The sequence below is a fragment of the Symphalangus syndactylus genome, chromosome 19 (assembly GCF_028878055.3).
Source record: "Symphalangus syndactylus isolate Jambi chromosome 19, NHGRI_mSymSyn1-v2.1_pri, whole genome shotgun sequence".
In the NCBI taxonomy this organism is placed as follows: Eukaryota; Metazoa; Chordata; class Mammalia; order Primates; family Hylobatidae; genus Symphalangus; species Symphalangus syndactylus.
This window is the reverse complement of record NC_072434.2, coordinates 62545823-62571773: the sequence shown is the minus strand read 5'-3', so window position 1 is coordinate 62571773 and position 25951 is coordinate 62545823. Positions and strand designations below refer to the sequence as shown.

General features: G+C 36.8%; 1 protein-coding gene across 8 annotated transcripts in view; it reads left to right on the top strand.

Moving 5' to 3' along the window:
- The window catches only part of GPATCH2 (G-patch domain containing 2), a 194270-nt gene that overhangs the window by 156730 nt on the left and 11589 nt on the right, over window positions 1–25951 (top strand). For 3 of the 8 annotated variants that reach the window (XM_055233678.2, XM_055233675.2, XM_055233681.2), the window contains 2 exons: window positions 14763–14851; window positions 16870–16938. In XM_055233678.2, coding sequence (XP_055089653.1) covers window positions 14763–14851; window positions 16870–16938 — 158 coding nt within the window. Of the gene's footprint in view, window positions 1–4917; window positions 5039–14762; window positions 14852–16869; window positions 16939–25951 lie in introns of those variants that run through there. The other 5 variants (XM_063613930.1, XM_055233680.2, XM_063613932.1 and 2 more) reach the window with 3 other exon arrangements.

Sequence of the window (25951 nt, the reverse complement as noted above, 5' to 3'; positions counted from 1 at the left end):
TTTCAGTACCCCTCCTAAGTTTAGCATGTGTGTTCATCTTGTCTCCCTGTACTTTCCATTGAGTGGTAGAACTTTGGAGGTTTTCTTGTGCTTGGGGCCATTTGCAGATTCCTCTGCTTTTTCCTGCCCAGGTGTTGATATGGCATCTCATAGCTGCCAATAATTTATATCCAATCACCTGTTTGAGGATGAGAAGGGGAGGGTTTGGGTAATACCTTGTTGGCTAGGTATTAGTGTCCAGGGGTTTTTGGTAATGCCACATGTTATTATATACATTCAACAACAGTGTCATTGCCACCATATTCCCAGAGTACTCTTAATTATAACTTTTTTCTTTTGTTAAATTCTAAGACTTCAGGGCTTCTACAGAGCATGTTTATTTTTAAGTGAGTAAATAAATTATTACAGTGCTAAGTGGTCAGGGTTTTATTTCTTTTAGGATGGTATTGTCCGTTACTAGAAAAAAATGATGTTTCATGCAGTCCTTCACACAGCATTAAGTGCCTTTTATTCTGAGTATATAAAAGACATTAGGCTAGGTGATATGTGTGGAACCCAGATGCTATTCTGTCTGCATTCCAGGAACTTACATTCTGGCCAGAAAAACCTGGATTCTGTCTTTCACTCCTTTCAATCTCTCACCCTTGTTCTCTTTATCCATTCTCCACATCATAACCAGAATGACTTTTGGGGAACCCAAGTCTATTTATGTATACTTAAACCTTGAACTCCTGGGCTCAAGCTATCTTTGTGTCTGAGCCTGTCAAGTAGCTAGCACTAAGGTGCACACCACTATGCCTGCCTTTTTTTTTTTTTTTGGAGTGATAAGGTCTTGCTATGTTGCCCAGGCTGGTCTTGAACTTCTGGCCTCAGGCAATCCTCCCATCTCAGCCTCCCAAAGTGCTGGGATTACAGGCATAAATCATCCTGCTGGCCTACTTAAAAATTCTTAATGGCTTCTCATTGCCTTAAAACCAAGTCCTAAACATGGCTTGCAAGGCCTTCCTGGTCTAGCCTTTCTTATTTTTTCAGCCTCATATCCAATTACTTCTTACCTTGAATGCGATATACCAGCTGCAATGAACTTGTTTTACTTCCTCAAGTAAACTATACTGTCTCTATGGTAGATTTTAAGAGTCATAAAAAAGATATAAAGTGTTGTGGGAAATCAGCTTGAGAAACTATGATTTCGTATGCTGTGTTCTGCCAGGTTAACATAAATGACACTTTCATATTTTAGTTTGTAGAATACATTTAGACCTTATTAGCTACTAATAAATCTATTTCCTGTTTGTACTGTAACAATAAAATACGATCTCAACCACAGGGTTTCTCTACTGTTTTGTACGTATGATTGGGCCTCAAAAATGCCAAATTATGCCATATTCAGTTTATTTTATACAAATTTCCTTTGTGGGAAATTATGGGTAACATTTATTGAATGCATACTGTGAGGCACACATTTCTTTAATCTTCACATCAACTCTGTGAGATTGGTTCTGCTATCATCTCCATTTCACACATGAGAAAGACCAAGCATAAAAGGATTAACTAACTTGCCCAGGTTCACCCAAGTTGTTAAGTGAGGGAGCAGGAGTTGAACTTTGACTCTTTGGGCTGCACAGTCCACACTCTTAACTGCTGTGCTCTTCTGCCTCACAAGATGAGTAGATGGGTAGGTGAGGAGAAATGAAAAAACAGATAATTTAAAATATATGACTTTAGTTGAAGAAAAAGATTTCCGCATCATGTTTATAGCTAACACCGTAATAGCTAAGAGTCATTGAGTGTTAATGATGTATTTTTACTCACTGAATTTCCAATATTACCCTATGAGGTAGATATTCTTATTATCCCCATTTTACATAGGAGGAAATAGAAGGGTTAAATAGCTTTCTCAGGTCAAATGGTGGATAATTTATACAGCAGTATTTTTTTTTAGTCTTATTTCTATGCCATTTAAAAGTAAACTTGACTGCTTTCTGAAATCTGTTATCTTGCCTGTAATCAAAACTGTTGATTCCTCTAAAATAGTCACTTAAACAGTATGTAGATCGACTTATGTGCAAAGAAAATTGACAACATTTTGCAATCATGACTAACCTGATCATTGTTGAATCATTTGGCATTTGATTTCTGAAGTTTATAAAACATAGGGACTTGTATGTTTTTCTAAAGAAAAGCATTGTAAAAATGAGAAGAGGAAAAGACAGTTTATATTTGAAGTTAATTTTTATAGGGTAGTATTTTTCTCCATAGACATTTAAAGTCAGTAGACCTCTTAAATACAGCAAGTAATAGACCTAATTTAACCAAATTATAAACTGCCTTTGGTTCAAAGATCTTAATGTCAAAACTATCCTGAATATAAGCTAATGCTCCCCAACTTTCCAGTTATTTCAATTGAAGTGAATTAGGAGAATCCTGAAATCCTCTTCCTCCCAATTGTTGAACATTAATGTTCATGTACTTATCACAAGCTTTATGGATATAACATGTATCTACCAAAAACTATCAGGGAGGAGGAGGGTCTGAAAGCATTCTTTTCACAAAGTTACACTTAGTGAAATGCAAAATTATGTAGAAAGGGAAACATTTTAGAATAAAAATACATGCATATACTGTAAAAACTAACTTCAGTTAACAAGCTTGGTTTTGCAGATATTTTTATTCTAAAGCCCAAGAAATGGAACAAATATGTTTTGTAGTGTTCTGTAACTAAGCATTTATATATTAAAGAAATTGGAACCACAATAAAAATACTAGTTAACATGAAAACAGATTACTAATTTTAAAAAGCCCTGACATGCCTTGTTTAATTTTATTCAATAACTATTTATTAAATACCTGATATGGCAAGGCATGTAACTGCTAAGGAAAATGTACTTAAAGAAATAAATCAGTTGTGGGCCTTACTGCCTTCAAGGAATATGCAGTCTGGCTAGAATATTAGTTTGTGTACATATATAGCTGTAGTTTAAGGTAGAAAATACTGTTTTCTCCCATGAGTAAGAGATTATTTCTGGCAATGGGTATCAGAAAACTCTGCATAAAGGAAATGGCATTTCAATTGTGTCATAGGTTTCCAATTGAATTCCACCAATAAGCAATAGTTTAACCTAAATGCAAGTAAGTCTGCATTTACATGGTAACACTCTGACATATTTCAAAATAGAAATAACTTCTTATATATTTCAAAAGCTTCTGATATTCTGGCCTAATATTAAGACATTTAGTCTTATCTTCTCAATATGGAGATAAAAGTAGCAAGCACATTTTTTCTTTGCTCTTTAGTAGTCCTACTCAGAAAATGTATATTATAGCATATAGAACTGTTACATTATCATTACCATATTACTTTGCACGACAAGCAAAGTCATGGGACATGTTGCAGAAAATCAAAGCTGAACTCAGTCTTCAGCCTGTATTTGCCAAATCAATTATGCAAGTAAATTGTAGACTCTCTTGAATGAGTGAGGCCTCTCAACTTCAAGAGTTACCTTGGAAATGGATCCACATTTGACTCCATCTCTGCCTGAGAGCAACTTCCAGAATTGTGTCTATAGAGAATTATGGAGTGGACTTTTTCCATTGAATTCAATTTGTCAGTATGATTAATAAACTGCATAAATTAAATAAGAACTTTCTTAAGGGGAATTTTCGATAATTGTGAATAGACAGATTTATAGAATTTACTAAAACTTGATGTGTGCAGAGAGGTGTCATCTCCTCCCACTGCTCCATATGTGCCAACTCCAGTTATACTGAATTGCCTACAGAGTGACACAGCTATGTCATGTCACGTGCACATCTGAATGCCCTTGTGCCTCTGCAAATGTGTTCTCTCACTTAGGGGCCTAGAATGCCCTTATATGCTGGTTGAGGATTCTCTTTGAAAATTGGGTTGGAATCATTTTTCCCACATGATCAATAGACTTGAACCCCTAGAAAATGCACATCGTATCTTTTTTATTTCTCATTTAAAAATGTATTTCCTGTCTGATGGCATAGGGCATTGCATGCATTACATTTTCAGCAGAAGTTTATTAAGTAGGTTATAATAAATTAAGCTGGATGATGTAGTAAGGTATGGGGGAAAAGTAGTTCCTTGGAGTTAAGAAAGCTTTGGTACAAATACAGTAACTTAACTTTCTGTTCATGGGATCTTTGACAAGTAACAGTTTCTCTGGACTTCAGATTCCTCAGATATGTAATGGGTTTTCATGAGGATTACATTATGTAAAAATTACTGGCATAATATCTTTTATATAGTTAAAACTCAGTGAGCCTGGATGTTTGTAGTAGTTCAGATAATAAATTCCAATACTTAAGAAACCAACATGTATTAAACGGAAAAATAAAATTAAATATATATATATTCTCTACTTTGCTCTTTAAATTCTATTATTTCCTGTGCTGATGAAAGAAAAAAACTTAGCACATGTCTGTCCTAACATGCTACCTCAGAACGGAACTTAGAGCTTGGCTTAGAGTCTGAGATATCAAACGGAAGAATACAGTAAAAGGTCAATTCAACAAACACATCCAGATATCATATAGTGTACTAGATGAAGTAGATCCAAAAATGAGTAAATGCGTGGACTTCCCTCAAAAAAGTTAGGAATATTAGGAATATCTCATAATTTTATTATAAATATTATAAATGGCAACTATAGCATCCTAGGAAACATTTAATAATAGTGTCATTATCAGAGAGAGAGTGTGGGATTACATCTGAATCTGTAGTCTATTTTGATAGGTTTTTATGTGAGATCCAAGATATCATTTTTAAGCAACTTACAATGAGCATAATTGTTGAAACTCTACACTAAATATCAATGATAAACAGATTCCAGAAATGTATAATTATACCTGAGAATGAGGTAAACAGTTTACTAAGTGCCTACTATTTCCTAGGTACTGTGGTGTGAAGAATAAAAGAATACTCCAAGATGCCTCAAATATCAGATTCTACTTGGAGAGACAATATCCAATTTCAATTCAGGCGAAATGAATTTTCCTCAATTTCCCCAAAGAGGTGGTCTGCTACTATAGCCCTGTGTATTTATTACATTGCATAGTAATTTGTTGTTCATGTTCATTTCCTACATTAGGCTATGAACTCCTTGAAGGTGGGAGCTATCTTACCCTTCTATTTAGTTTAGCATCTAGTAGAATAACTGATATTTTGTCAAAATTTGTCAATTGTTAAGGGAATGTTTTTGAGTAAATTTAAATAACAGTTCAAGAAAGAAGTGTTACTATTTTAAAAAATTCATGATTGATTACCACCTGAAATGTTGAGACAATGGTAGTTATGGTAGTTTTATTCGTTTTAGTTCAATAAGCTTTTCTTGTGCTTTTAATATATGAAAAACAAAGCTAGGTTCTGGGAATTAGACATGGTTCTTGGCCTCAAGTTGTTTTCCATATACATTTAGCTGACAGTCTCCTCTAATCTTAGAACAACTTGAGGCAAATACTATATACTGTATGGTAAGGTATGGGCATCAATATGCACAGATTGATGTGGAAATACGGAGAAAAACACTTGGAAGAGTAGCGAGGTTAGGAAAGTTCAAAGAGGAGAAAGAACGTTTAGACTTGAGAGCACTAAGAACTGAAGGAAAAAAGCAGGCTCTCTAACATGGGCAGAATTAGGAAACATAGAAAGAAAATTTCTTAAAGTAGGCAGAATACATTGCTCTACTGTTAGCACATATATATGGTCTCGATGACTAGCAATTGTTTAGAAAAAAAATCTAAAGGACCTGGAAAAATACGGGGCATGATGTAAGCTAAGATATAACAGCAGGTCTCTCGAATCGATTTTTAGAAACCCCATTGAACATTCCCCCAGATGTGAGAATGTCTTCATTTACATATAGTAAAGAAGTTGTAATAATTACCTGAATTTCATAAAACAGCCACTACCATTTTGAGTTATCATTTGTGTGGAATAATGAAGCAGTACAAAAGAAATATTTAACTGAGCTGTTTAGGAATATGGTGTCATGTATTTCTTAACATATACAAGGAATGATATCGTTAGACTAGCAGTCCCTCTAGGCTTTAGATAAAGCATGAAACATACCATATGAAGGAAGCAAGACATCTTTGAAGAGAAAGTACCAAATGGCGGCCAAGAAAGAAACTGCAGCAATAGGCTGATGTCAGAATATCGGTGGGTTTTCGTCTCAAGGACTCTTGTGGGTTTTAACTGAGTTTTTGAAATGAAAATGAGTGTTTCATTCTTGTATGTTATGACACATTTAAAGCAAGCAGAAATGGACAATGAAGAAAAAGTTAACCTTTCTATTAACTACCAAAAAAAATGCCTACATGATTTTTTTAAATCACCCTAATTCTTCCTTTATTGTAGCATAATGGCAATTTTCAGATGTAATGAGTTTACTCTGCTATGTGTTTATTTGGTATGTGTTTAGTGACACCCTACAATAAGCATTCTTCTGCATGCATTGTATGGCAAAGTGCCTTCCATCTGTTCCCTTTAACTGTGACTCCAGGTAAATTACTTAACTTTTTTGTGCCTGGGCTGCTTATCTGTAGGGTGGGGATGATAATAATAGTAAGAGTAATAGCTAACGGTTATTGAATATATAGGCATGTGCTAAAATGATTCACATAAATGATTTCTAAATAAAATCTTTTGAGGTAAGCACTAGTCTAATCATAATTCTTGAAGTTAAGGAAATTGAGACAAAGAGAATGTAAGTAACATGCCAAAGGCTGATAAAAAGTCTTCTCAAACATCGATAAGCAGACTTTTTCAAAGCTCTAGTGAGAAAGCAGACATGGTGATACAAGAAGGAACATGTCCTGACTCCCTGGCTCATCCCAAATGCAAATCAAACCAATGCAACCTGTAGCTTGAATTTACACCACAGCTGCCCCAGTGTGAAAAGCTTGACTTTGCCTTTGAGAAATTCATCCAGCAGCCAAAACCACTTACATTTATCAATACCATTGTTTTTCTCTTTTCTAATTAATCTGGTTATAATTTGTATCTTTCATTGCATGCTTAATGTAAGAAAAAATAGTAATAATGAGAAGGGTAAAGAAGAAAACTCCCACAAAATGCCATCACACACAAATCATTATCATCAGTATTTTGTTGCACAGTCTTCCATGCCTTTCAACCCAGGCCTATGCATATTCATTGATTTGGATATTTTAGTTTAGTGCACACACCTATTCTGTGTTTTTTGATATCGTGATTTTAAAAGGTGACCTATATATATGGCATATTTTAAATATTCCAATGACATTTTAAGACAAGTATTTTCTATTTTAGATTGTGAATAGTTTGGTTTAAAACTACTGAGTCTCTTTTTTGGGTAACCTTCTCCATTAATCATGCAGAATCAGATAAAATTCATGCATCCTCTTGCTAGAAAAGTATGCATACATGTATTTTGCACATAATTTCAGTAAGTTTCTGGCTCTTCTGAAGGCTCCCACCTTGTCCCCTGCATCTCACCTCCTTGCACACTACGCCCTGCTGACACTGCTTTGAGGAGTCAGGAGAGTCCTGCACTAGCAGGGTGGCAGCAGGAGTGAAATGAGGCCCTTGAGCTCCTTCAGAAGCCTTCTGACACAGTGGTGCTAAAACAGGAGTGTTCCCTGTCCCCCGTCGCAGGAGGTGTGACAGGGGTGTGGCTTGTCTGTTGGTCCACCATGTCCCCTCAAACCCCTTACAGTAGGGGAAACATGCAGATGGGCAGGTACAGGAGCCAGGGGTGAGCACTTTGGGGCTCTGGCCCCAGAGTAGCATCTAGGGGTGGATACTTGTGACTCCCAAAGCCCAAGTGGGCATGGTGGGTCTTACAGTAAACTCCTTTAGCTTTGCCATCCACAGACAGCTTAACATGTTAACCAGCTCAGTGCCCTCTTGGTACCCAGGTCCTTGTCCGGCACCCAGGAAGAATCAGGTCACACAGGGACTTGAGGATGGTAAATGCAGGGGTTTTATTGAGTGGTGGAGGTGGCTCTCAGTGAGATGGATGGGGAGCTGGAAAGGGGATGGAGTGGGAAGATGTTCTTCCCCTGGAATTTGGCCATCCAGTGGCCGATCTCCTCTCTGACTATCCCCAGCCAAAATCTTCTTGACGTTCAGATGCTCCTTCTCTTCTCTCTGCCACACCATTCTGCCGTGCTTCTGCTCTTTTGTCTGTCTTCTCCTTGTCTGCTGCTGGAGCCTGGGGCCTGGGTTTATATGGGTACAGGATAGGGAGGTGTGGCAGGCCAGAGGTAACTTTTGGGCACAAAAACAGGAATGCCTATTCTCATTTAGGACCATAGGTTTCCAGGCTTGAGGGTGGGACCTTTGCCGGGGTACTGCCCTCTTCTACCCAGTATTTCCCTGTCTCCTGTCCATATCAGTGGCTCACTCACACTAGGCACATAGGAAACACAATAAACAGTAGCTCCAGAAGAGGCCGCCAATTACTTGTAGCAGGATAAAGCAGACTGGGAAGAAGGAAGTTTGGACTCGAATCCTCTGACTAGAGTGGAAGGGGCACTAACAGGACAGATCCATCTGAAGCAGTGAGAGGAACTACACAGTGGCAGGCAGATCATTCTGTCTAAGCAGTGGAGCCTCAGACTACATGTGGTGGAAGGTTAATCAACATAGAGTCAAGAGTTGCCAACAGGTAGGCAGTGAACAGGGATAGGAGCCAGGGGCAGCTGATGCTTGGAGAAGGGTCGGCAGGCAGCATCAGAAAGAGCTTCCATCACCAGATTCCATTTCATGGCCAGGAATTGAGCATCTAGGAGGTCAAGGCAATTACCGAGTTCTGAAAGAACTGAGTTACTACAAGATTTGTGGTAAGGTAGGGTAAGTCTAGAATAAAGCTTGGACTCAATTACTGAAACCCAAGTACTAACTTCAGTGCACTGAGCTAAAACTTAAACCACCTCTTGCTAAGGTCAGGTTTGTTCCAAAGAGAAGGTAAATGGGATTGGGGCAGAATGTGAAGTCAAATGACCAAAGCCATCAAGAGAGAAGACCAGAGCCGAGAACTGGTCAGGCTGTGATCCACGATACCAAATGCAGAGGGTTGCTATGAATGTCCAAAGAGATCATGCACAAAAAGCTGCTTTGAAAGAAACCACCACCATTAAAAACAAGGATTTGGCTGGGTGCAGTGGCCTGTAACCCCAGCACTTTGGGAGGCAGAGGTGGGCGGATAGCCTGAGGTCGGGAATTGGAGACCAGCCTGGCCAATGTGGTGAAACCCCCGTCTCTAGTAAAAATACAAAAATTAGCAGGGCGTGGTGGTGTGCGCCTGTAGTCCCAGCTCCCTGGGGAGGGGGGTGGGGGTGCCAGGAGGGTGGGCGTGGCGCTGAAGTATGAGAATCACTTGAACTCAGGAGGCAGAGGTCACAGTGAGCAGCGCCACTGCACTCCAAACTGGGGGACAGTGAGACTCTGTCTCAAAAATGGGGGGCAAAAAAAAGAAAAGGATTTTTTTTTTTTTTTTTTGAGACAGTCTCGCTGTCGCCCAGGCTGGAGTGCAGTGGAGCTATCTTGGCTCACTGCAAGCTCCGCCTCCTGGGTTCACGCTCTTCTCCTGCCTCAGCCTCCCCAGTAGCGCCTGCCACCAGGCCCGGCTAATTTTTTGTATTTTTAATAGAAACGAGGTTTCACCGTGTTAGCCAGGATGGTCTCGATCTCCTGACCTCGCGATCCGCCCGCCTCGGTCTCCCGAGGTGCTGGGATTACAGGCATGAGCCACCGCACCCGGCCAGAAAAACAAGGATTTAATTCAATCTTCCTAGTCGTTAAAAAACATTTATACTTGAAAGTGCGTGATACTTATTGTATTGTGCATTTGGGTACTAAAGAAAAAAAAGCTAGATACTGATGTCTGTCTGTTCAGTTTAATACATTGAGACATATTGACACCAAGTAAGGCGGAGAGGGTAATTTGGATCTAGAAAAGGAAGTTCACATGGGGCTGGGTTTCCCAGCCCCCATCCTTCTCTCTGCCATTGGAATGCTCCTCCAGTGACACTACAGACCTGCTTTATTTCTGTGCAGCTGATGCCCTGTCCAGGCTGATATTTTTCTAACTGACAGTGAGTGTTCTTGCCAAATGCCAGGGCCCATAGTCACGTCTGTTTGTCTCTCTTCTGCAGCTTGTCCGAGGCTGCTTGGGAACACATTTTATCCAGGGGGCAGCTTTATCTAGGCCTAATTCTCTGAAAAGCTTCTGTTTGTAATTGCATACAATGAAGAGACAAGTTCCTATTGTCTTCTCTTTACTGTTATTGCGTTTGACACTGCCTGCTTCAGTCCTTGTCAGCCCATGTCAAAAGCCAGGTTTTCAGGCAAGGTGGTTCTCAGTAGAGTTTTTGTTTCTGTTTTTTGTTTTGAGTTTATTGGGTTGTTGTTTTCTTTTGTTTTGTTTCTACTTTTTTCCCTCCAGATAAGATGTCCAGCTTCCTGCCGCCACCCCATTGAAAAGATAGCCTGCAGCAAATGTTGGGGATAAACCAAGTGAAGTCGGTTTAAAAAGCAAAATAAAACAAAAAGACTTCTTTTTGGGTTCTGCTTTTCTAATATTTAATAGGAAAATTTTCAGAAGTAACACATGGGAAACCATGTTTCCAATCATAAGTGACAGACCTGTAACAAAAATGCACCATTTCTTTATCCTTTCCACTTCAGGATAGGTTGGTTTTGATTTGTCTCCCTTCTTTTCCTCCCCATGCAAATATCCCAGCTAAAACACATATCTAGTTGATTGGTGTTTTTCTGATACACCTTACAAAAGGATCTTAATATTGTTCTTTAATAACTTTGGGTCTGTTCCTAGGACGTTGCATTGTCATTCTCAAAACACCACAGAAGAAAGTAACAGAAAATGCCGACGATCACCTTGAGTAGTACTCCAAATGTTCTGCTTTGCAAAGACAAATGACTCATTTAGACTGAAGAAACAAGGCTGCCTTTGAGACATTCATTGATTTTAAATTAAAAAATAACTGCTATGGTTTACATTAAGAGTGACAACTAAATAACAGAGTAGACCTTACTTGGTGTCATTTGTAGCAACTCCACTGCACCTGTCTGAAAGAAGGGAGGTGTGGGGCAAGCCTAAATGGGGTAATCTTATGGATCAATAATCCAGATCTCTCAATGCTCTGTAGCAGATAGTCAATTCTTGATAGAATTACTGAAATACACAGCTAGCTGTTTTTCTTATGGTTCAGGTCTTCAGGTTTGGTGTTGCTGAGTTTATTTATTCTCCTTGAACATTTTTCTTTTTTCTTTTATGTAGCTATGTTGGGGTGGGGGAAGGGAGTTGAATGAAAATGTTATATTTCATTTGTTCTGTGAAGATACCCAAAATGTTTGGTCCAGCAGATGGAAAAAAAAAAAGGTTTAGAAGAGGGAGTTGGTTGTTCCTGAAGTTTGTTTTTCACTATCTTTGTAAATAGGCCTACATAGTAAATGTTAAGAAGTATGAAAAAATAGTTATAAAGGCAATATTGACTTGGGAGAGTTATTTTCAAGCAATTAGAATACTCCAATTATATACAACTAGTGCAAGAACAAAGTAAGTAGAAACCAATGGTATTAATAGTCACAATGAGCATCTAATATCAGACACTCAAGTATTTCTTCTGATTATTTCTAAAAATGTGTTTCTTAAGAAACATGCCCTGGCTAATTGTTTTAGCTTAGTTTGAGCTTTAAAAGTATCTGAAATCAATAAAACCAGCCTTAATTCTTTTTAAATTTTTATTGATATTTAATATTTGTACAACCAAGAAGTTTCATTGTGCAGTAACTTGCATCATTCTTTAGTTATTATAACTGAGATGAGGAAGTGTGTGTGTCTGAACTATGACAAACCTAGTTGGTCTCCTCCCTCTTCAGTCTCAACCCTGTCCAACTCGAGCTCTCTACCAGCACCCATGCATCTGGTCTACTTTGTCTCCTTTTATCAAATCTTTATGACTCCACATCGCTGTTAAGTCCAAACACCTTCATGGGGCAAAGGTTGCATGTATGGCCCCATGATCCGGCCCCAGTGCTCTTTTCCATTCGTGTTATAGTCCCTTCTGCAAACACCGCTCTGCAGACATCCTGAACTACTCATAACTCCCTGAACAGAGCAAACTCTTTATCACTCAGGAATTCGTTCAGCAGCAAGTATAGAAAACCTGACCTGCAGTGGCTTAAACTGTAAGAATATTTATTATGTTTTAACAGAGGATCAGAAGTAGCTAGTTAATGAGTTGGTTTTCACAGCTTAATTACAGAAGACCCACACTGCAGAATTCAGATTCCCACTTTATTCCCTGTTTTCAGAATGGTACCTTCCCCTCCTCTTCAGCTATTTCTGATATCTGAGCCTGTCTGGTATATGCTCTACAGAAGGTAAACTTTACTCCAGTCTTTTGCTAAGGGGAGATTTCAATAGAGATAAGATACGTGAAAGGACACTTTTTTACAAAAAGGTAATATTATGACTCATATGGATATAAAGTGGGTATGTGTTAAAGATTTTATTTAACTCATTAGCTAATGAGGGAACTGGGCAGATGTTATATCCAGTTGAAAGGAGAAGTTAAAGAAGCTCAAGTGTATAGAGTAAAGGAGTAATGAAATGATTGTTTAAATGGACCCAAAACTAGCTTTTCCACAGAAAGAAGGGTTGTCGTTCCACAGGACAGAATTTATTTGTGTTTCTGTAGTTAAGAAGTGTTTCCCATTGCTTTCGGTTAGCTACAAGGTAGAGTTGTAAAATAGCTTCCATAGAATTAGCATTCAATGACCGAAAGGGTATACTCCTGAAAGCATAGTTTTTCCGTGGAAGCATAAATTTTATCCTACCAAGGAAAAAATGTATATTTGATGCAGCATATTTAGGATTGTTGTAAGGACTAAATAATATAGTCTTTACTAGTCGTTAATAAAGTTGGTTATGCCTGCCGCCACTACCACTGTACCTAATTATTTCATATACACATATTTATGTTTTCTTTTACCACTCTGACTTTAAATTCTTCCAATAATGAGAATTGAAAGTTTCATTTCCTTTGTATCTTCCATCTTCTCTTTCCCCTCTCCCCATTTTCACCACCACTGGAGTCTTATGCTAAGTCCATAATAGATACTGATAAATGTTTGCTGAATAAGTAAAGGAATAACTTTAAATTTGTACAAAAAGAATATGTCTTCTCTGCGACATCATTCTACTTTTTAAAAATGTATATATAATCTTAAAAAGTAGACACAGTCATAACTATTCATTTTTCGTGGCATCATGAGCCAAGACCGTACCTCAAAATGCAATAAAAATGTTATAGTCATGCATGTTAATGAACATTTGGAGAGCCAAGCAGAGCTAAGTTAGTCATTAACAGAATGAATTTTTGAAAGGGTTTTTGAAATATTTTAATAAGTATAATTATTTTGTAACAGAAACAGTATGCGCTCAATAAAAAGGTAAAAGAAAACTAGACAAATGCTCATTTACTGGTAAGATATGTTGATAAGGTTTTGTGGTCTGTTTTTTTGACTGCATGTGGCCCTTGGATTACTCAGATCGTTAATTATGACTGTACTTTGTGCTTTATAAATAAAATCTGTATTTGAAATAACTATACTCTCCAGCACTAATTTTTCATTATATTTAACCATCTGAGTATATGTGTTTAAATATATATCTTGAATTTTGAATTTTACCTGAATTAATTTTAGTTAATTTTTCCCTTTTTTTCTTCCTAATAATCTGTTTATTTTCAAATTAGTTTCTTTAAAACCTCAGGATACTGTCAGATATCTCTCTGCCTTACTAAAAGAACATGTGCTGTCATAAACATGCCTCATTTATTTCTACTTCATGTTCCACAGGCCCTATCCCAACCCTGCATCAAGGATTATGATGCAGGAAATGAACACAGAATCTTTCTATAGCTTGAAAAGTTTGAAGACTTTAAATCCTTTCTTTTTTGTATTCGTCTTGACTTCTAACTGGCCCATTTCTTATTTTTCTATATAACTTTTCAATTTAGGAGACCAAGATTAGACAGAAGAATCTAATTGTATAATAGCTGGTTCCAAAAATAGCAGAAGGTCCACTTCTCAGTTTTTATATATCATGTTTTTACAAATATAATCCAGTATCATGTTAGACTGTTAAATAGCAGTAGACCAGCATTAATACATTCAAATTATGTTTTCTCACTCAGCTAATAAATAATTAACTGAAGAATTCTAATCATATAAATTATAAGGGAAGCATCACTATTTCCTTCTATTTAAAATGTTTTAAGAGAATTCACTGCTGCATAATATCCTAAAAGAAATTGATCATACTTTTCCTGTAATAAATGTTGTTCTGACAGTAAAGCATTAGTAACCAATTGATAACCTAGCAACAATATTGTGATCTCTTTAGATAATTAATCTTAGCTATTTTCCTGTCAGAAGCAACAGTGCTTGATTTTATGTTGAGCCAGAAAGATTGCCAGTTTTGAAAATTAAAAAGCATTCCTTTTATATTATTCATTCCAGTAACAATTTATGATGGCGCATTTAGCTGCTGAACGCTTGTCAACAAACGTAATTATGTTTCGATATAAACAAGATTGGTGATTTTACTATGCAGCTCCATCTTTGTTGAGAATGTTTTGATTTAGGTTCAGATGATACAAGCTGTGTATTTATGTGTCATTTTTTTCTTCTTTGTTAATAGTTTTTTTCTGATAATTACTCGTAGGCAAACAAGCATGCATTTAGGATCCTTATGCACGGGAGATATCAAACGGAGAAGAAAAGCTGCACCTTTGCCTGGACCTACTACCGCAGGTAAAACAAAAGCAGGGTTAGAGTGGAGCACAAATGTAGAGTTCATAAATCATGAAGAATAAAATGTAAATACTTCTTAATCACTTGCAATGAAGAAGCACATTTGCAAGAAACTGTTAAAACAAATCATTTGCATGTGGTATCAGGATGTATTGCATGCTCTGTGTGTAGATCTTCCAGGTTAACATATATGTTACATCCCTGCCCAAATGCAAGATTTTGTGTAAGGTATTAAAAGGATACAAAAACTTCAAAGGCTATATCTTTGGCCTCTATAAATTTACAGTCTTGTTGGGAAAATAAGGCATAAATAGATGAAATGACAAATAACCCCAGAAGAGATTAATAGTAATAAATTCAAAAAGTATAGCCGCAGCCCCAAAACATAAGACCCCATGTGGTAGGAGATGGAAACCTGACTGAGCGAATGTGGCAGTCTGGTTTCTAGTCCCAGCTCTGTGGCAGTCTTAGATTCCTCATTCCTTCTTTAGACAACGTTAGTACTAGATTGAGAAAGCTCTCATTTCTACCTCAAAAATCATGACATTCTAATAATATGCCATTCTAATAATGAGTGTGGTATTGAGAAGGCTACAAGTACTGATCAGAGGGAAGTCACTGTAGATCGGAGAGGACAGGAATCCTTACTTCCTGAAAGGGCAAAGACTCGCCTTGTAGTGAAGGTTATGAATAAAATAGTATGTATTGAAAATCTCATGCAAGAGCAGTGGTAAGGGAGACACAATGATAGGAGGAAGCCAAGTGGGCATTAAAATGTAGACACTCACATATAAATAAACAGCAGTTAACCATAATGGATTTGTGATGCAGCAAGCTGTATGAGAAAATGTTTTTCAGTGTAGATACAAAGAATAATAGCCTTGACCTATTGTCTGGGCTCTTTAACCATACACATTTAGAAATTTTCTCTTAGCTTCATTTGGGCAGCCTTTATAGGAAAAGTGATTTTAATTATAGACTATGAAAATAAGATTCCTATCAACAGGAGAGTTAACAGTAAAAAGAAAAATATATGTAAGTATATGCATGGTTTTATGGGGGTGGGGTTGCATGGTGAGTTTAAGAGGAAAAAAGATGTGAAGCTTACGTTCTCTCTTTTTTTTTTTTTTTTTTTTTGAGACAGAGTTTCACTCTTGTCACCCAGGCTGGAATGCAGCGGTGTGATCTTGGTGATCTTGGCTCACTGCAACCTCCGCCTCAAGGGTTCAAGCAATTGTCCTGCCTCAGCCTCCCAAGTGGCTGGGATTATGGGCACCCACCACCACGCCCAGCTAATTTTTGTATTTTTAGTAGAGATGGGGTTTCACCATGTTGGCCAGGCTGATCTTGAACTCCTGACCTCAGGTGATCCGCCCACCTCGGCCTCCCAGAGTGCTGGGATTACAGGCACAAGCCACCCAACCCAGCCACATTCTCTATTAGGGAACCTATTCCATAGTTAAGCACTAGAAAATTGAAGAATAACTTAAAATTGGAGCACTTCTAATGCAGTTGTTCCGTATAAGGGACTAGATTATAAAATTATGCATTTAGATGCATACCTGATCATCTTCTGGCTGTTTTGAATTTTCAAGATTAGGAAACACCTATGTGTAGAGTGCATTTGTATTTGTATAGAATAATATTTGCCACTTGTTGGGTACCTACTGTGTACCAGAAACTTTATTATTTTATTTTTATAACAACTGTATGAGGGAGATGGTGTTATCATCACCTTACAGTTCATAAAATGAAGATGCAAAGAAGTGTTAGGTTAGCTACCTAAGATGACAGAATTATTGAACGCAAGGGAAGGTTTCAAGCCTAGGTCTGCATAACTCCTAAATCCATGCTCTTTCCATAACAATCTACTTACAGCCTCTTTGTAAGTATATATATATTCTTTATATACACATTACATATATATAAAGATTGTCCTATTGCATATGCTGACTTAAACTACTATATGTAGAAATGCGAATATTCATGAAATACTTCTAATATATCTCTTCATACAGGAACATGTAGCCACATTTTGGATGAAACACATGTCATCAGTCTTGCAGTTCAGATCTTTCATAAGGCAGGTATAGGATTCTTTAACATCTGCATTTCAGTTGAATGGTCCCTGAATTTTCTTATTTTTCATTGATTCAAGCATTAGCGGCAGAAACAGTACAAGAACAATCTTAGGAATGCTACTAAAGCACCTTAGTGGCAGCAATAAGGAAAAGAAAATACTGGGGTCACATCCTAACACTCCGAACATATGTGAAATGAGAAGGAAAATGCACAATGGTTGAGGAGCGGATAATATAATTATTTCTTCAAGGTGATTTTGACATTACAACTCAGTAACATCAGAAGAAATCATTTATATGGCATATGGGTACAAACATTGAACTTTAGCCTAAAACAGTTTTTTTATAAGCTTACACCAGCATATTCCAGATTTTATATTTCAAAATTGTGATTCTCTTTATATTCAGGATGTTGGTGTTACTACATTTTTACTTAGAAGATAAAATTCATAGAAATTTAATGCACTTTTAATTACTCAAAAAGTAGTGGAGCAGGAGAATTGCATCACTCATTTTCGACGCATTTTTAAAATCTATGCATAACTGTTTTTCTCTAAGAGGAAGAGATTGAGGTTTATCTTAAAGTCCTCAGTTTTAAATAGAATATCTTTTAATACTAATGAATCAAATCTAAGGTGAAGATTATTATCCAAATTCAAGTAAGAAATGTTTTTGCATAAATACACTTTGATAATGAGGGTATGAATCCTAGATCATCTTGTCTCTGAAAATTACAGTTTTCACATTCTGAAAAAGAGTCAGTCACATAATAAAGAGTTAGTTATATTTGTAAACTTCTGAATTTTAGCTAAGGACAATATTCTTGCCCTTTTAAAGGCCCTTGCAGAACTCTTGAAAAACACATTGAGTTGACATATATTTTCACAGTTTCTTTTGCCTTTAGTCAGCATTAACTCTAAACAAGAAAAATGCAGACGATAACTCTCTTTTATTTGAAATAGGGAGTAAGAGTTAAAAGACTGACAGCTTGAATATTGTTTGATAATCCCCTCTGATTTATATGTGAAATATTATACAATCAAACAGCAAGTTTAGAGAGGATTTACCAAAAAATTATCAGAAAACTATAATTAGGCACTTTAAATCCAAAACTGTGTTTGTATAACAATTTATGACTAAAGATAAATTGTATTCATAATAAATAACACTTTTAATAAAAGATTTAAGGCCCCCTGTGAAATTAATAACCCAGAATTGATTACGTTTACCTGCTAGTGTATTGAAAATTTTTCTCACCCTCTTTTAGCAGTAGCTTTGAAGCATAATTTCAGTCGCTTTAGAAAGCTCTGGACTAACCAGCATTGTTATCATTTGAACATTTATTAATTGTGACAGGAACACCAAATTTATTTCAGTGCTTTAGCTTATTTACTGCTCTTTCACCTTTGTATTTTGTATTGACAAAGTAAAATGAATATTGATAAGGTTAGATACCGATTTTTTTAATGTATAGCTTGTTCTCTGCCCCATTCAAAGTCACATACCGAAAGACAGTAGATGTCTCAGTAGCAAAGGATGTAGATTTACTATTATAAAATTGAGAACTATCGAAGCAAGAAGGTTTGCCAGCAGAATGCATTTTATAGTTTGAAAAATGTCATCTGTAAAGGTGAAGAAAAGCAGTGAACAAAATAAGGGGAATATTATTAACACTTTTTTAAAAGGTGTTAGCAATGTTGGTTGTGGTCCATGTTTTTGGTAGAAGGCATAGCTTATTGAGTATTTAAAAGTAAAAAGATTTAAATTCCTTTATTGAGATATTGTGGCTACTATATTTTTAAAAAATTTTGTCCACTGTACAGTATATGAAAATTCAATGTTATCCACAATTAATATTGCCTATTACTATTTTGCATTCTATTGAAATAATATCATAGTGAAATATTTATTATAAGGAGCCAGCCTTTTTTCTATACATTTTAAGTATAGAAACAAAATGCCTTTTGAAGTTTAATGTCTTGATATACATATTGTTCCAGGGTAGTTTTTTTTTCATGAACATGTGAGTTCTGGCAAGAGGTTTCATTACAGCTTTTTGTGACTTTTCAACTTTTTTCTCCACGTCCTACTGATATTTCAATAGGAAAATAATATTCTTGAATATTTAAGGCAGTGAAGGCATGTTGTAAATAATAATAATGAGTGAAGACTCTTTAAAGGCTCATTTGCAATTAAAAGTCATACCAAATATATTCAGAAATGTGTGTTGTAACCAAGCTCCTTTTCAAGGTACTAGATTTTAGTTGTCCAAATTTATCTTATCAACAATTATATTTTTATTTCCTGCTATCCCTGGGTCCATATAGCCACTGTAGATTATTGTAGCTCTTTCAGGATTTTAAAACAGGCAGACTTTTCCAAGGGGATTGTTATTAATTTTGAAACCAGACTCTATCTGAATGAATAGTAAAGCCTACACCAGCCCACTCTTCGGTTATGTATTTTAGTAGAATCTTAATAAACAGTTTTCCATTATCATTCAGTACAGGGTGGACAGAGTAAGCACACATGTTAGGTAGAAAAGAATTGCTGTTTCCTGATAGAAGACTAAATAATGAGGAAACACTTAAACTACCGAACACCTGAAAACACTGAATAAAGTTTGAAGCCATCTTTTTACAAAGACAGCTGAGACTACAGGAAAGAAAGGGAAATGTTCAAGACCAAAATGGCCCTGAGCAGCCCCCACACCCACTCACACTACTGGCAAGCTTGAAAACCTAAGGCAGGCTGGGCGCGGTGGCTCACGCCTGTAATCCCAGCACTTCGGGAGGCCGAGGCTGGCGGATCACAAGGTCAGGAGATCGAGACCATCCTGGCTAATGCGGTGAAATCCCGTCTCTACTAAAAATACAAAAAAAAAAATTAGCCGGGCGTAGTGGCGGGCGCCTGTAGTCCCAGCTACTCGGGAGGCTGAGGCAGGAGAATGGCGTGAACCTGGGAGGCGGAGCTTGCAGTGAGCAGATATCGCGCCACTGCACTCCAGCCTGGGCGACAGAGAAAGACTCCATCTCAAAAATAAATAAATAAATAAAAGAAAACCTAAGGCATGTTCGTTAGTTCCCCCGTGGACAGAGAGTCAAGCCTGGGATCCCAGCGTAAGGCTCCTTATCAGGTCAGAACCTCTAAAAGCTCCATCATCAGAAATGCGCAGACTGGAAACAAAACTCACCCACAGGCACAGTGGAAGATAAAGAATCTTGTTTCTGCCTGGGATCCAAATAGAAAACTGTATGAAGATTTGTGACCAAGAGGCTGCCCTCACAATGGGTTTCTAGTTTTAAATTACACTAAGCCAAAAATTAACATAAAAACTGGTTTCAGAAGCACATTCAAAGCCGCTCTAGAGGTGTAGGCCTTCCACCCAGGCCTCAAAGAAGCACCACAAATAAAAACCTACCAATGACGATCTCATAAACCAAAACTAAAAAGTTAGTTATAAAAACAAATTCAAAAAGGAAAGGAAATAATTGTAGACAAAAGACAGGTGTGGTAAAGAATCAAGTAGAAATTTGAGATTATTTTATTATGAAAATATCTTAAAAACTGTGCGAATCACTGAATGGGTTATATGACAGATTAGATATAGCTGAAAAGACACTGAATTTTAGGCGAGATCTGAAGAGTGATCTCTATGCTACGTAAAAGCAGCACAGAGATAAAATGATTGAAAATATAAAAGAGGCTGAAGGACTTAAGGACAATGAAGTTCAATCTATGTCTAATAGAACTTACAGAAGGAAGAGTAGAGAGAATAAGATGGTGCAATATTCAGGAAAATAAGAATTTTTAGAATGGAAGGAAAACATGAATTTTCATATTCAACAAGTGTGAGTCTATATCAAGAAATATTAAATATAAATAAAGTCACATTGTAATAAAACTTCAGAACACCAAAGACAAGGAGAATGACTTAAGATCAGCCAAGGAGAAAAAATATAACCTATGTAAGAATGAAATTGTACTGGTAGCAAACTTAAAAATAGCAGTACAATTGCGAATGTAAGAGAGAATATTTCCAAAGTGCTAAGACAAAATAACCAAATCAACCTGAGTTACATATCCAGCTAAATTATTACCCAAGAGTGAGGATGAAATAAAGTCATTTCAGATAAAGACTGACCACTACTAAATTTTATACCTCTTGTAGAAGAAAACAGAATCCATTAAAAAAGAATGAAATTCAGGAAGTAATGGTGAGCAAATAAATTGTTGAGCATGTACTAAAAGCTAAATTAATATTGACTGTATAAAAGTAATAATGATGGTAACAGTGACCATGTAGATGATTAATTTGGATGTGTAAAAGTAAGATGGAACTAAAACTCTGGACAATAATATGTAAAATGTGAGGGAATAAGCAAGATATGCATGTTGACTTTTAAAGGTCACCACTTAAAAGTATAGAAATATTGTATATAGTCTTCAAGATAGTATAAGCAAGCAATAAATTCCAGAAAGGAGGAAATAAAAATTCACAGAAAAAGCAAAGTTAATAGCATTAAATCATATAGTAAAAATAAATCTAGGTATATTAGTAATCATGGTAAATGTAAATGGAGAAACTACATTGGTTAAATTTAGGGATTATAATGGATAAAAGAAGAAAACTCAGTATATGCTTTTTACCATAAATACAACTAAATATAAGGTTTAATTTAAATATTAGCCAAAGAAAGCTAGAGTAGCTGGATTTATAACAAACAAAATGAATCTTGAGGTATTTCAGGAGTTAGAATACTCTCTTTAGTCAGATTTGCTATGCTTATTTAGATTTATACTTTTACCAGGAGTTAGAAATCTGTGAATAGAATAAAACCTTAATCAGTTGGGGAAATATGGCAAAAGAAATGATGTAATAGAAAATATTTTTTGTTTTTGTTTTTCTTTTATTATACTTTAAGTTCTGGCATACATGTGCAGAATGTGCAGGCTTGTTACATAGGTATACATATACCATGGTGGTGTGCTGCACCCATCAACCTGTCATCTACCTTAGGTATTTCTCCTAATGCTATCCCTTCCCTAGCCCTCCACCCCACAAGAGGCCCCAGTATGTGATGGTCCCCTCCCTGTGTCCATGTGTTCTCATTGTTCAACTCCCACTTATGAGTGAGAACGTATGGTGCTTGGTTTTCTTTTCCTGTGTTAGTTTGCTGAGAATGATGGTTTCCAGCTCCATTCAAGTCCCTGCAAAGGACATGAACTCATCCTTTTTTATGGCTGCATAGTATTCCATGGTGCACATGTGCCACATTTTCTTTATCCAGTCTATCATTGATGGGCATTTGGGTTGGTTCCAAGTCTTTGCTATTGTGAACAGTGCTGTAATAAACATACATGTGCATGTGTCTTTATAGTAGAATGATTTATATTTCTTTGGATATATACCCAGTAATGAGATTGCTGGGTCAAATGGTATTTCTGGTTCTAGATCCTTGAAGAATCGCCAAACTGTCTTGCACAATGGTTGAACTAATTTGCACTCCCACCAACAATGTAAAAGCATTCCTATTTCTCCACATCATCTCCAGCATCTGTTGTTTCTTGACTTTTTAATGATCAATATTCTAACTGGCATGGGATGGTGTCGCATTGTGATTTTGATTTGCATTTCTCTAATGACCAGTGATGATGAGCTTTTTTTCATATTTGTTGGCCACGTAAATGTCTTCTTTTGAGAAGTGTCTGTTCATGTCCTTCGTCCACTTTTTATGGAGTTGTTTGACTTTTTCTTGTAAATTTGTTTAAGTTCTTTGTAGATTCTGGATATTAGCCCTTTGTTCAGATGGATAGATTGCAAAAATTTTCTCCCATAGGTTGCCTGTTCACTCTGATGATAGTTTCTTTTGCTGTGCAGAAGCTCTTTAGTTTAATTAGATCCCATTTGTCAATTTTGGCTTTTGTTGCCATTGCTTTTGGTGTTTTAGTCATGAAGTCTTTGCCCATGCCTATGTCCTGAATGGTATTGCCTAGGTTTTCTTCTAAGGTTTTTATGGCTTTAGGTGTTATGTTTAACTCTTAATCCATCTTGAGTTAATTTTTGTATAAGATGTAAGGAAGGGGTCAAGTTTCAGTTTTCTGCATGTGGCTAGCCAGTTTTCCCAACACCATTTATTAAATAGGGAATCCTTTCCCCATTGCTTGTTTTTCTCAGGTTTGTCAAAGATCAGATGGTTGTAGATGTGTAGCATTATTTCTGAGGCCTCTGTTCTGTTCCATTGGTCTATATATCTGTGTTAGTACCAGTACCATGCTGTTTTGGTTACAGGTTACATGTTTTGGCCTTGTAGTCTAGTTTGAAGTCAGGTAGCGTGATGCCTCCAGCTTTGTTCTTTTTGCTTAGGATTGTCTTGGATATGTGGGCTTTTTTTGGTTTCATATGAACTTTAAAGTAGTTTTTTCCAATTCTGTGAAAAAAGTCAATGTTAGCTTGATGGGGATAGCATTGAATCTATAAATTACTTTGGGCAGTGTGGCCATTTTCACAATATTGATTCTTCCTATCCATGACCATGGAATGTTTTTCCATTTGTTTCTGTCCTCTCTTATTTCCTTGAGCAGTGGTTTGCAGTTCTCCTTGAAGAGGTCCTTCACATCCCTTGTAAGTTGTATTCCTAAGTATTTTATTCTCTTTGTAGCAATTGTGAATGGGAGTTCACTCATGATTTGGCTCTCTGTTTGTTTGTTATTGGCGTATAGGAATGCTTGTGGTTTTTGTACATGATTTTGTATCCTGAGACTTTGCTGAAGTTGCTTATCAGCTTAAGGAGATTTTGGGCTGAGACAATGGGGTTTTCTAAATATGCAATCATGTCATCTGCAGAGACAATTTGACTTCCTCTCTTCCTATTTGAATACCCTTATTTCTTTCTCTTGCCTGATTTCCCTGGCCAGAACTTCCACTACTATGTTGAATAGGAGTGGTGGGAGAGGGCATCCTTGTCTTGTGCCGGTTTTCAAAGGGAATGCTTCCAGCTTTTGCCCATTCAGTATGATATTGGCTGTGGGTTTGTCATAAATAGCTCTGATTATTTTAAGATACATTTCATCAATACCTAGTTTATTGAGAGCTTTTAGCATGTAGGGGTGTTGAATTTTATCAAAGACTTTTCTGTGTCTGTTGAAATAATCACGTGTTTTTTGTCATTGGTTCTGTTTGTGTGATGCATTACGTTTATTGATTTGAGAATGTTGAACCAGTCTTGCATCCCAGGGATGAAGCCGACTTGATCATGTTGGATAAACTTTTTGATGTGCTGCTGGATTTGGTTTGCCAGTATTTTATTGAGGATTTTCACATTGATGTTCATCAGGGATGTTAGCCTGAAATTTTTTGTTGTTGTTGTGTCTCTGCCAAGTTTTGGTATCAGGATGATCCTGGCCTCATAAAATGAGTCTGGGAGGAGTCCCTCTTTTTCTATTGTTTGGAATAGTTTCAGGAGGAATGGTAGCAGCTCCTCTTTGTACCTCTGGTGGAATTTGACTGTGAATCCATCTGGTCCTGGGCTTATTTTGGTTGGTAGGCTATTAATTGCTGCCTCAATGTCAGAACTTGTTATTGGTCTATTCAGGGATTCGACTTCTTCCTGCTTTAGTCTTGGGAGGGTGTATGTGTCCAGGAATTTATCCATTTCTTCTAGATTTTCTAGTTGATTTGCGTAGAGGTGTTTATACTATTCTCTGATGGTATTTTGTATATCTGTGGGATCAGTGGTGATATCCCCTTTATCATTTTTTATTGTGTCTATTTGATTCTTTTTTCTTCTTAGTCTGACTAGCGGTCTATTTTGTTAATCTTTTCAAACAACCAGCTCCCGGATTCATTGATTTTTTTGAAGGGTTTTTTGTATCTCTCTCTCCTTCAGTTCTGCTGTAATCTTAATTATTTCTTGTCTTCTGCTCTCTTTTGAATTTGTTTGCCCTTGCTTCTCTAGTTCTTTCAATTGTGATGTTAGGGTGTCGATTTTAGATCTTTCCCACTTTCTCCTTTGGGCATTTAGTGCTATAAATTTCCCTGTAAACACTGCTCTAGCAGTGTCCCAGAGATTCTGGCACGTTGTGTCTTTATTCTCATTGGTTTCCAATAACTTATTTATTTCTGCTTTAATTTCATTATTTTCCCAGTAGTCATTCAGGAGCAGGTTGTTCAGTTTCCGTGGAGTTGAGTGGTTTTGAGTGAGTTTCTTAATCCTGAGTTCTAATTTGATTGCACTGTGGTCTGAGAGACTGTTTGTTATGATTTCCGTTCTTTTGCATTTGCTGAGGAGTGTTGTACTTACAATTATGTGGTCAATTTTAGAATAAGTGAGATTTGGTGCTGAGAAGAATGTATATTCTGTTGATTTGCAGTGGAGAGTTCTGTAGATGTCTATTAGGTCTGCTTGGACCAGAGCTGAGTTCAAATCCTGAATATCCTTGTTAATTTTCTGTCTCATTGCTCTGTCTAATATTGGCAGCGGAGTGTTAAAGTCTCCCACTATTATTGTGTGGAAGTCTAAGTCTCTTTGTAGGTCTCTAAGAACTTGCTTTATGAATCTGGCAGCGAGAAGGCAGGTGTTGGCCTGTCTTACTAGGCTGAGGAAGTTCTCCTGGATAATATCCTGAAGAGTATTTTCCAACTTGGTTCCATTCTCCCCATCACTTTCAGATACACCTATCAACCGTAGGTTTGGTCTTTTCACATAGTCCCATATTTCTTGGAGGCTTTGTTCATTCCTTTTCATTCTTTTTTCTCTAATCTTGTTTTCATGCTTTATTTCATTTAGATGATCTTCAATCTCTGATATATTTTCTTCTGCTTGATCAATTTAGCTATTGATACTTGTGCATGCTTCAGGAAGTTCTCATGCTGTTCTTTTTCACTTTCATCAGGTTATTTATGTTCTTCCTTAAACTGGTTATTCTAGTTACCTTTTTTCAAGGTGGTTAGCTTTCTTGCACTGCATTAGAACATGCTCCTTTAGCTTGGAGGAGTTTATTACCCACCTTCTGAAGC